The sequence below is a fragment of the Cystoisospora suis genome, assembly GCF_002600585.1.
Source record: "Cystoisospora suis strain Wien I chromosome Unknown contig_522, whole genome shotgun sequence".
Taxonomy (NCBI): domain Eukaryota; phylum Apicomplexa; class Conoidasida; order Eucoccidiorida; family Sarcocystidae; genus Cystoisospora; species Cystoisospora suis.
Window position 1 is genome coordinate 28,018 of NW_027153323.1, and position 12,682 is coordinate 40,699.

General features: G+C 52.8%; 1 protein-coding gene across 1 annotated transcript in view; it reads right to left on the reverse strand.

Annotated features, from left to right (window-relative positions):
- Positions 1-551: 551 nt before the first annotated feature.
- Positions 552-12,682, reverse strand: part of CSUI_001328 (myb family dna-binding domain-containing protein) — a 23,139-nt gene continuing 11,008 nt past the window's right edge. Inside the window, exons 5-7 of the mRNA XM_068061534.1 lie at positions 12,008-12,142; positions 11,129-11,257; positions 552-10,697 (exon numbers count right to left, since the gene is read on the reverse strand). Coding sequence (XP_067926491.1) covers positions 4,896-10,697; positions 11,129-11,257; positions 12,008-12,142 — 6,066 coding nt within the window. The 3' untranslated portion in view covers positions 552-4,895. The remainder of the gene's footprint in view (positions 10,698-11,128; positions 11,258-12,007; positions 12,143-12,682) is intronic.

A 12,682-nucleotide genomic window follows, 5' to 3' on the forward strand; every position in this document is an offset into this window, starting at 1 on the left:
CTAGGGTGTAGCACAGCAGGTCTTGGAGCCACACGCGTCGAATTGGTAAGCAGACTTTGGGCTTGCTATTTCGCGAAAAAGCTACCGGAGGTGATGGCCTAGCCGAAAATCGCCGAGCCGGGAGTCACAGTGTGGCCGAGAACTCTCGGCAAGATCCTCCCTACGTGGGAACGGTTCTGGAAACTGTACGTTGCTGGGGTGTTCCATTGTCAGTCACGACAGACAACGGTGTTCTGACGAGCAAGCGTCACTGGGAGGTAAGGGTCTTTCGTCACTGCGTTCTGCACGTTGCAGGAAGAAGTTTGATATTAAAAGTATGTCAGCGATAGTGCAGACAGGTCCGAAGTTTTCTAGCCGAGTCGCCAGACTTCTTTACGTGAAGCTTTGGTGTGGGCTTCTTGACGGAAGTGTGCAGAGAAATCCCTGTGGCAGACCCTCCGCGGACAAGCCAGAGTAGTTTTCCAGCAAACACACACGGGAAAGGCCGCCTCGCGTGCCCTTTTCTGCGGACCGGACAGGGAGTTGGAAAGCTACCGCACTCTCGTAGTTTTCCGTGAGTGAAGCAGAATACCTTAGCAGCGACACACCGCGTGCGAACTACGCCAGCTTCTGCTTTCCATGTTCGAAAAAGTCCGAGCTAGGCTGACTCGGTGCTGAGGTGGTAGCGCTTGCCAGAAGTGTCAGGACGCGCATCGGCCAGTAACTCTAACACGCCCGGGCTCTGGGGGTTGTTTGGTCTTCTCTACCCTGGTGCGCCGGTCGCAACAAGGTAATAACCTTTTTCGAGCAGCGTGATTAAGGTCTGCCTGTTCGTTACCCGTGAGCAATTCCGGAGACGTCACTCCACTGTGGTCTATCGGCGTCCCCGACGTCCACATGTCAGGACGTGGTCGTTCGCTTCTGAGAGATCTTCCTCTTCCGTTACTTTTTGGTGCTCCATTTCCGGCTTTTGTCCGCGGCATTTCGCCTTAGATCACCAGTTGCGAAGCACCCGACACCCCTCCCAGCTGGACTGTAGGGTGAAAGCACATACGAATTTCTTTACACACAGCCAATCGTACAATGGAATATCTCACAGTTCATGAATCACCGGATCAAAAAAGAGCTCGCTGCGCTAATAAACTTATGGTACTTTAAACATGACAGCGATTTTTGTTTTGCTTCGTGACAAGCACCGACAGAACTCGGTGTATCTGATCGGCATTCGCAGCCCCTAACCCTGCAATTCCTGTCTGCGTTCCGCCTGTCCCGACTGACGGACGGGAGCCGCAGAAGCGAGCGCCACCGCGTATGCGCTCTTACAGCAATTCATGCTCTGTAACGCGTCTCCCCCTGGACGCCCCACAGCGGATCACGCGAAAGTCCGCTCTGTTCCGTGCGATAGCGCAGACGAGATAGAACACCGATGGTCCGGGAGTACACCGCGCCCATAATTCGAAACATTCCATACGACGTGAAGTTCGCTGCTTTGAAAGTTGCTAGATGCAGAGTCGACAAACGAAGCCCTGAGAACCTTTACAAGCTCGAATGCGGCCGAAGCAAAAGATATGGCGTGGATTCTCCAGTAAACTTTAACAATCAAGCTGGCATTTCTCCTTCCGAAAACGCCTTTCAGTTCTCTGATCCCATCAGAGACACACTACACTTTTCATACACTTTCTTTTTCCTTCAGAGTCGTGTTGTTCTGATCCCCTACTATCACCCTGTCGTCATGGCATTCCGACTTTCTCTCTCTTTCACCCTGGAACTCCGCAGATCTCCTCGAACATGTGTCGTCACTCCGTCGAAGAAGCACTGCCGATTCCGAGATCCCACTCGATCAAGCCTCTCATCAAAAACGACACTGGTTCTGACAGCAGGAGCCACCCCGACCTGTCGACTTCACTCTTCATTCCTGATAGCCACATCAGGCAGTGCACCGCAACATGAAGAGAAGCCCCGTCCGTGTACACTCTCCAGTGCGTGACAGCTCAAACAAACGCCCGACAGGCGCAGAATCTCCTACATTCTACTCTTTCTCATTCTCTGGATGAACACCACTCGTACAACCAGAGGCGCGGTTCGCCCCCTCTTCCCTTTTCCGGATGATGTCTTGATCACGTTCTTGAAGTACACTAGCGTCATTTGGTGTCATTTGCAACTCCACTCTCAAATGGTGACTTCGTGTCGAGTAAGAAAGACATGCACTCCCACGTCCTGCTCCTCGTGAGCTGATGCCGCGCCGATTGTAGGACGAAAGGAGGGAGACACACCGACCCCCGTGCTAGGAGAGGTGTGTGAGGGAGAGCCAGTGGCGTCACGAAGAGCTCTTGAATCTTCAGAGGGAGAACAGCCTAACATGTTCTGATGATATCGTAAGCTATCCTGTTCCTTCACATGCCTCTCAGCAAAGAGCGGAAGACTCTCCGGTGGCCACTATCTGAGTTTGCGATGATGTGGCCGTTTCACCATGGCTATCGACGGAAGAAGACAGAACACCTTCTGCCTGAGGGGGCGAAGAATGACATGCAGAGACAGAAGAAGACGAGCTCGATGGAAACGGTACGTGACTGTTTTCATGACGAGACAGTCCGTGTGATACTTCAGCGAGATGATTCCCATTAGACGCGCCCTCCCAGCTAAGCAACCCCGATGCCCGCACACCACCTCCTGTACCTCCTTCTATATGACCACCTTCAGTGACTCGAGACTGATCTCCGGCAGTAGAGGCAGCGCCGACAGTAGTCTGTGTAATCTCTTTCAGTGAAGGGTCTTCTTCTGTCATCATTTCGACTCTAGTCGATCGAGAGTCGACAGACAAATCACTGCTGCTGTTGCCAGATCCACTCTCTTTCTTTGTCATGTCTGCGGGGGATCTACGCGTTCCAGATGTGAAAGGAGCCGAGGAAATTTCCGGTGGGGCTTCAATACTGTTCTCCTGAAGAGCTTTGTCCCCCGTGTTCCCCTCTGCAGGTGTCTCTAGAGGTAGCGGTAACTCCGGCGCTAGCTTGTGATGAACGTAGCGAAGCACGTTCCCAGTCTCTGACCTGCACTGCTGCTCTTTCGGTGGTTCTCGTGACCTATCACTTCCTCCTTCCTCAGCCGGACAAGAAACTCCCGTCAAGCCTCTTCCGTGCCCTGGTGTTGAGCTACCGCCAGCCATGGCGAAAACAGGCCCCGATGAGCTTCTTCTCTCTGCGGTCTCCGAAGTGGAAGAAAGTCCTTCTTCGCAGCTCGACATGTGAACAACATCCAGTGCGCCTGCACAGAACTGTGGGGTGACGGAGTCAATGCCATGCTCCTGAGGTTCTCCATAAGAGGATGTCTGAGCTCCATCAGAAATTCCTAAGTGGCCTTTAGCTCCCTCAAGATGCCTCAGACTGTCTTCTTCTCCCTGCACGACTAGCTTGGCGCCACCCCCTTCGCGAGAAAAGAGAAGTTCGTCTCCGTGGTCAGCTGTCCGTACACTACCGGCTTCTTCTCCCCCTTCAAAACCATTCCCCTGGGTTCCTCCCCCGCCAACGGAAGAGACAACGGCGTTTCCTCTTTCATTGGCGAAGGTGTATTCTGAAACAGAAGGACAGACATCTTTTCCCCGTGTTGAACAGTCCTCTGTTCCTCTCTCCAACAGAAGAGGCATCGTTCCCTGCATAGCCGATGAAAAGGCAACACTCCCCACATCACTCTTTTCATGACGGTTCTTTGATAATGTATTCTGATAGTAGTTCTTCACTTGCTCCCTCGTCTTTCCGAATGGCGATAGTGCACGAGTCAAGACATCCCAGTTCTTTCCATGGATTCGAAATGTCTCCGCATAGACTTTTTTCTCTTCTTCCGTCCACTTTGTTGCCACTCTCCGACCTCGTGCTGCGAAACAGAAACTCCCTCCCGCCCCGGGAAGACCACCTGCCGCCGAGTCACTTGTTGAAGGGGGAACGAGAGCTTCACCCGTTGACTGCAGATGGCTAGATAGCTTTCCCATGCTCCTGGCTGTTACCGCCGGATCGACTAAGAGCTCTCCGGGTGTATGTGCAGGAGGAGGGTCTGAATGCGGGAGAAGTGGCGTCATTTCCCCCAAAGCTGAGGAGGATCCTGCAGCAGCAGCAGTCGACATTCCCAAGACAGATGAAAGTGCCCCACCACTCTTGTTCTGTTGTTGACTTTCTGCCGATCCACAGCTTGGGTCCATCTCTCGCATGTCATGCTGAGAACCCAATTCCGGAGAAATGTTTCCCGATGGGGTTAGCGTGACTGCTCTGCCACCTGCGCGACTCGGATCGATTAGAGGAGAGGAGTAACCTTTTCCTGTTGATACAGCTGCGCCTCCTTCACCCAATGTGGCGGAAGCTGACAAGACACCGGGGCGAGCATTTCCAGCTGTCCCTGCAACGAGATGACTAGGAAAAAGATCCGTCATTTCAGACACCGAAGGAAACACACTGGTGCCGACAGATGTAGAGGTGAATGTGGAAGTCGCCTGTGGGCCGACAGTTCCTCCCGCCGTAGTCGTCGCACTGGGTAAAGAGAAGACGCCTTCCGGCTGATCCTTAGAATGAACCAAAGACGCCGATGGATCCGTTGCTAGCCCCCGTCTGAGGAATGATGACAGGAGCAACTTTTCATCATTTTTTTCACTTGCTAGACCGGAGGGAGCATCACCGACACTATGGTCTTCCTGACCTGAGAGCGGCGCACTACTGCCAGCAGTTTCAAGAAAACGGGCACTTTCCTTTGCAGGCATATCACTCCCAGGAAGGCGAGGCCCTTCAGGAGAGGCGTCGTGAGAAGAACGTGTCACGCCTTCTCCAACCAGCGCTCTTTCTCCAGGAGATTTCACAGTTTCGCCTGAACTGATGAGGCTGTTGTCTCCCCTCGAGGTCTCGAGTGGGCCAGCAGGGACAGCCACAGAGTCGTTACTAGGAAAAGAGAGGTTCGCTCTCTTGTTGCGAAGCAGGGAGAGGCATCCAGGCAGCTGTGGGCACAGGGACCTCAGAGCTGCGGAAGAGCTCGCCTGCTGACGTTACCGGCGGTGCCCCCTTCGCTGTAGACCCGTCGCCTGGCAAGGACGCAACCCGGAAAGGGGGAGGAGAAGAGTGTTGTCCTTGAGCACTCGAAGAAGAGATTTGTGTGGATGCAACAGGTGCAGAAGAAACTGGGGTCTGTAAACCAGGGCTACTAGTGTTACTTGACGTACACGAGCGCTCTGGTAGAGAGGTGGCCGCTGCCCCAGCTGCAGTACCAGACGAGAGATTAGAAGAGGGAGCTGACGACGCTGAAGTAAGAGACATGGGACAAGCAGGAGACGTAAGTCGAGACGCTTCGAAAGAAGAAAGTAGGGGAGACGTATGCAAGGAGAGGGAGGGCCCCACTGCTTCAGAGGCCGGAGTAGCGTAAGACTGCTGCGGTGTTTCCGGGGCCCCTCGGGAGGAGGAAGAAGACGTGAGGAAGGTAGAAGACATGGCGACTCCCGACCCAGAAGACGAAGAACTCTCTGAAGTGACTGGTATAGCTCTAGCATCGGTCGCTGGCACAGATAGAGACGAAGGAAGGAAAGGAGAAGACGCTGAGGACCCAGGAAGATGAAACATCCGAAGGGTTGCGAGATGGGATGCCTGTGCCGATCCTTCACCGTCTGCCCCAGTCCGAAAGGCTTCTTCCCCCCTTCTTTGCCGTAATTCTGCAAGCGTACCATCCCCTGCACCTCCCCTTTCTACTTCTCTTGCTCCTTTTTCTACCTTCTCACCGGGGGGTGCTCCTACAACACGCTGGAAGGGTCTACTTCCCAGAGTGCTTTCCACAGCCGCCATTGCCACCTCTCCACGAGCAAGAATACCCAAGAACTCTCCCAACGGGGTTGAAGGAACTAGACCTGGTGACGGTGTAGTTTTTTTCTCTCTCCCCTCCAAGTCTGCTGATGTGACGCCCAGTCCCGACGCTTTCTCTCCTCTGCCTTCTCCATTCCCTCCGGAGTTATTTCTTGACTCTGATCGCTCGTTTGAAGAGACCTCCTGTCCTCCTATTCCTATAGCACGGCCGCGCTCCTGCCGGCACCCTGGCTGCTGACTCGTCTCGAGCACCTCATCCGCTGGGCTATTTCCAGAGATTCCTGGTACGACATTCCTCCGGCCTACTTTCCCTTCACCATCCCGCCCTACCGAAGTATCACGTGCGCCTCCTGTACCTGCTCCTCCTATACTTGACATCCCCCCCCCTGATCCACTTCTTCGTATTCCTCCTGCTGTCTCGTCTCCTCCACTGAATCCAGTCGCCGATTTCTCTTGGTCTACTTGCTTCCCTTCGACCAGACCACCCCCTCCGCGGCTCCCTGCCAGGACACCCTCAGCTTCACCAGTCCCAACTCCGCTGCTACTTCCACTTAAGCCAAAAGTGCTTCCACTTCCACTCAGTAGTAACCCTAGAGCTCCCCCTCCTCCTGGTGGCCCTGACGAGGATCCTATGGCTCCTCCCGACGTCTTAGCCGCAGCGGCGGCAGCAGCCGCGGCTGCTGCTGCCAGAGCAACTGAAGGTGGGAGTCTCCCCGCAGCGGCTACCGCAGCAGCTGCAGCAGCTAGAAGGGCTTGTGGTGACGGTGGAGGACTTGCACCACGAGTAGTGTTAGGCTTGTGTGGAAGTCCCGGCAGTACATATGAAGAGGGGGGCGCCGCGAGAAGACCGGCAGTGCTTGCAGTGGGAACACCGCCGCCAGAGGGTGATAAGTGGGATGCTTGTGGGGAGGGAAGGAGGTTTTTCAAAGGAGTCGCTGCACTCTGGGTGCCGGGGTGGTGCGCGCGATTCTGGGGGGAGTCGGTCACAGAAGAGCTAGCAGAGCTCGGTGGTCCGCCACCAACAGAAGAAATATTACCTCCTGCTGGTGTGGAAGCATTGAAACAACCCGAACTGCCTGTATGGCTATTGCTATTGGTAGGTCTTGTGGAGATAGAGAGAAGTCCATCCGGGGTGGCATTTGCAGGAAGAGAAACATGAGAAATCGGGGAGAGAGAAGGAACACCTGCGAAGGCTGCGGAAGTGAGCGGAGAAGGTGTCGAACCTCCCCGCCACCCAACGTTCGAGAGATTTCCACTTGTAATAGGTGTGCTAGATGACGGAAGACGGCCACCACCAGGAGGACTCCCAACGGAGAATGTCGCAGTGCCTGGCCTTGAATCCGGAGACAACGCCGACGAGGTCGCTGTCCTCGGTGGGGTGGAAGGCAAAGATGCTGCTCCTGTTGCTGCACCTACTACCGGAGAAGAGTGTTGCGTCCGGAGTGGACTGACAAGCCCAAAAGCTGAAGCGGGAAAAGAAACTGGAGACGTAGACGGCAAGGGTGAGGCACCAAGAGTAGTGGAGAGACATGAGTTTACAAAGTGTCTTGCAGAATCTTGTTGCGGGGTCGAAACGGCAGGAGGTGACCGAGTGATCCCTGTTGCAGGTCCCCCCTGAGGAGCACCAGAAGAACCGGAAAAACATGTAGAGATACCAGAACCTCCTAAAGACTCCGGACAAGACACTGATGACGACGGCGGTAACCCGGGAGCCAAGAGAGAAGGAGACGTTTTACTCGAGGACGATGTATCAGAGGCAAGGTGTTTTGATACAGGTTGTTGTCGAGGAGATGCCGACAAAGGAGAAGCGGAACGCCCTCCTCCACTGGAAGTTAATACGGATGTTGCCGCAGAACTAACAGGGGAGCTTGGGAGTCCTGCCCCCCCTATCCCAAGGCCTCCACGTGAAAAAGCGCCTCCGCTGTCAGTTCCTCTATCTACTCCTTCTCCACCTTCGCTCCCAGGAGAAAGAGAAAAAACACCACTACCACCTCCGATGCCGTTCATGCCTGGTGGGCCTGCTGATGCTGTCCGACGACCACTTTCAGAATCAGGTGTCGATGACGTCACTGAGTTTATACCCCCTCCTGAAACCACGGGACCTCCTCTTCCTGAAGTCGTCCCTTCTCCTTGCAAGACACTCCCGCTACTGTTACATGAACCTATCTCTGTCCCTGATGGAGCTAAAGCCTTCAGTTCAGCATCCCCGCCCCCTGTACTCCAATTAGACTTATTTCCTCCTGTCACTTTTCCTGATGCAGAGACCGCTCCAAGAAGACTTGAGTCTCCTGGCGTTGTTAGAGGGACAGAAGACAATGCAGCACTTGGTAATATTCCGCTGTGGGTAAGTCCCCCTACGCCGGAGAAGTTTTTATCCTGATTCGACTCCGCAGTTCCACCTCTCCCCAGAGCACTGTTTTCGCCCTTTCCCCTTTCATGGCTACTAGATGAGGCCGCTCCTCCTCCGTTCAAGCCTCCCCGAGCAGGAAGAAGGGAAGACGACAATGTAGAGGAATTCTCCACGCGTGAGTGATGTTGTGCTGTGGTGGCGTTGCCGCTCGCGCCAGCAGCAGCAGCAGCCCGTGTTGCAGCGGTGGCCGCTTGGACCAAGAGACTCGTGAAGGGAGAAGAAGGAGAGGAAGAAGCTAGTAGTAACGGCGCGGCGCTCGAGGGCAGTCCTCCTTGTTGCTGTCCTCGACCAGCACCAAGTAGACTGCGAAGTAAGTCAGATGCTGCAAAGGCAGGAGACGTCTGAGAAGAGGGAAGCGGACGACTGTTGGGTGCTGGCAAGACTCGAGATGAAAATGATGACGAGGGACCCCCAGCAAGAGCTTCATGAGCAGAAGGCGGCAGGAGACCCGTCCTCGCCCCCCCTGCCCCTGTAAGTGGAGCAGCACCGCGAAACCCTCCAGGAGTATCTTGAACGTTCCCACTGAAACCACGAAGGAACTGCGGTGGTGAGGGCTCATGCAAGGATGTGCTGCGGCTAGACGAGAGAAGTGCTCGTGCCAAAGGAGATGACGAGGACGATGATGAAGAAAAAGCCAACGACCCGCCCGAAGCCTGAGATAGGAGAGAACTCAGAAAGGAAGAACAGGTGACTGAAGAAGATGAAGTTTCATCCCCTTTTCCCCGGCCTTCCTTAGAAAGGCTGACCCCGGCTGTGACAACACCAGTGGGTCCGCTGACGTTTTCACTCTCCGTACCTCCAGCTGAGCACGTTGCGGAGGCCAAGTGAGCGGCTAACTGGCTTAGATCAGCATGAGATAGACCCGCAAGAAGACTCTCCAAAGCTTGTGGGCCTTTCTTCCCTTCCGGCACCTCTTCTTTTGCACTTCTTTCATCTCCTTCTCCTATCTGTCCTCTTGCACTGCCGTCACCTTCTTCTCCTCGTCCCGGTTCACCACCTTCTCGGCTTTCTACCCCTTCATCCGCCATAGTCGTATCTCGTCCCTGCGACATTTGTGTTCCTGTGCCATGCACGGTAATGTCCTCATATGTCTCTGTCTCCACCGTCAGTCTCCCCCGTTCAGTTGCGTCTCCACTACTTTCACCCCTGGAAACATCAGCCTTATTCTTCATTACAGGCTCACCCTCTCCTACCTGCGTAACTCCCTGCTGATCTTCTACCTTCACTAGACTTTTCTCATTAAGTCGAGCATCTCCACCATCTAAATCACCCATCCCAAGACTCTCTGTCTCATCCTTTACAACAGGTGCGACCACTTGCATGTCAGATTGCGATGTATCTTGTTGACAAAGGCCATCTACTACTACACCTCCCCCTCCTCCTCCTGCATGCATACCGATCGTCGCCGCTTTTCCCTTTCTCCCTCCCAGTCCTCGCCCCCCTTCAGACCCTGCCGCACACAGACCTGTTCCTACACCAGCTGATCCTGCTGAAATTCCTTGGTGGGCTTGAAGAAGGCGTTCTGCCCACAGTCCTGTTTGCTTAGCCCTAACAACTCCTTTCAATCGCAACAATAAGGCATCTAATGCTCTCGCCCTTGGACTTTGCGCGCCACCAGCAGCTCCTCCTTTCGAACTATTTCCTGTACTGGTAGAAGACGTTCCGAAAAGACTTCCTGTGGCTGTACTACCACTCCATCCGACGGACCCCGGGAGACCTCCGCATCCCCCACTCCAGCTACTCCCACCCCATCCTGCCTTACCTCCTCCTGTTTGACCTGTCCCTCTCCCTGTATGTTTCTCGGTGTTGCCCCCTGCCCCTCCTCCTCCAGAGTTTTTACCAGACCGACCCGCTGCTGATCGAGAACGCGTCATATAGGAAGGCCCCTCATCATCGCCAGGTCTACTTCTTCGTGCAGCTGCCTGGAGACATGTTAAGATGGTATTGAGTTCTGCATGCGAAAAGGATAAAGATGGTGTAGCACATGTAGAAAAAACCGTCTGTTTACTTTGAAAATATCCCCGAGAATCATCAAAGTCGCCTAGACTACTTGTTGTATTACCTCCTTTACCTTTGCTATTACTTCCAAACACTCCCGCTGTCCTTTGAGATCCAATAGAAGAAGGCGGACGTTCAATGAGAAAACACCCTGGAACTGCAGTCAGTGGGACATGAACTCCATAGTTCGATCTGCTGCTAAAACCGGGACGGGGGTGATGATAAGGGTGAGAAGCAGAGCCTCGGCCTCCTGCTGCACCTCCGGTAGTACTCCCAAGGTGAGAAGATAAGGAAGGAGGTGGTGAGAACCATGCCGGAACGTTCGCTATACGACCAGGAGGGACAAAGCCGGCATACGTGGATGGAAAGAAATACCCTTCTCGAAGATTTTCGAGAAATAACTCCTGCTCCCCTCCTTGACTATCTCCTCCATCAAGATCTGAATCATATTGAGGTTCATCAGCAGGACGTGTGTGTAACGGATCCTGTTCCAAAGAAAGAAAGAAAGAGTTGAGCTCATCAGTACGAGGAAGGAACGAAGGGAGGAAAACCTTCAGAAGAGTATGACTCATCCAGGTCTAAGAGAAAGCATTAGACCTAGGAGAGATTGTCGCAAATCTATAGAAAAGAAAATACTGCATGCATATCTAGTTCCCTCAAGACACGGGGATCAGACAGCGCCGTCACCTGTCGGCTCTCGGTCAGTCTACAGAGACGCATGCGGCAGCATCACTATGTCTATATAGACACACACATGCGGTAGCCCCACTACGTCTATCTTCTGATAAGGGGGGCATGAGGGAACAGCTACCGAGGCAGAGGAAAAAACAATCCCTAACTGATCATGCGAGCTCTTCTGCTTTCTCTTACAACCCGTACAGCATCACTATTATCATGACAAAACACAGAGACGAACCTTAAGAGCATTCCGAACTCCTCGCTGATGAAGCAGGTGACCGCTGAAGACCTCGAAAGGAAGAGAATTCTGTCGATTGAACTGTCGCATTGGAGATGTCACGCATTCTTCTCTTAGATCAGCAAGTGCCTGCATGCATGCATGCGTACGTATACATATGTATATACGTAGTGGTCGTCATCCATCTCACCATCATAAATCACGAGGAAGGAGAAGTACGAGGCCTAGAGACGACACTGCTTCCACGCACGAATTTTCCCTTGCGAGGGTGGGTGTAGAGCCTTCGGAAATCTGTTTTTCATGACGAAGTGTACATACACAGATTCGGAGTTTGAAAAACACCAGTGACACCACCGTAGTAAGTCCAGAGATCAGCGCGCATGCATCTGCGGAAAACGAGAATGAGAAACAGGAAAAACATGGATATGAATGATGCAAATACGCTAATGAAAAAATGAGTGCTGAGTCGCCGCGTACGAGCGAGGACTACATACATACATATTCATACGTGTTCATACCAACATATTCATGCATAGGTCCATACATTTTCATGCACACATACATAGTGACCGTGACGTGTGAGAAGAGACGGATGTACGCACAAACAGATGATGAGACAGACGCTATACAATTTAGATATGTCCTCACACTCGAAAGACAGCACAACATTGCCTTGGATTCAGACGAATGAACCAAGAACCCATGAGCCTCGATGAAAGCCCCCGACCCGGAATGAATAAATGAATGAATGAACGGAAAAGAATCAATGATGAAACTGAATGAAGAACGCATGAACGAATAAAAGAAGGAAATTGGATGAATGCATAAATCACTAAAGTGCATGCATGCATGAACGACTAAATGAAGGATGAAGCTGACCTCTACAACGAGTTCTTCACGGCGTAGTTGTTTTGAGCCGATGGTTTTGTTCTTCTTCTTAGTGCGCGTGTTATCTTCAAGCTCTTGTAATCTACGCTTCAATCCAAATTGGTATTTGCAGCGATAATAGAAATCCTACAGAAAGATACATGCCAAAACAACTAGCCCTTTGTTTGTTTGCTCTGAACTGCTTGCATGCGCCATGATGCTGATGATCTATCTCATCTAATAATGCTTTCCATACATCACTAACTCGCTCATTATCTGTTTGAAGAGACCTCAGATGAGTCTTGTAGCCCTCCCGACCAAGGAGAACAACCGTGCTGCGATCACCCGATACAACAACATGAGCTTAACTCGCCCTCCACCATCCAAGACGAGCACGGCATTGATGAATGCCTCAGCTCACAAAGGTTTGAGGCCTAACGCTCTACAATAGAAAGACATAGGCTGATCGAGCACGATGATGAACCAAACTCTTCCGCATACATCAGACAGCAGCATCAGCAACTCTGTATTCTTTATGAACTTCTCTATCTCCTCTTCTCGCTTCATGGTGTGCGTGTGCATGCCTGACTGACAGATAGGAAGGGAAGAGACGGTTCGCTCATGTCCGAACGAATTCTCGACTAGCGGCTACGGAGCAGTTTACTGGATTCCGTTAAGAAAGAAAGA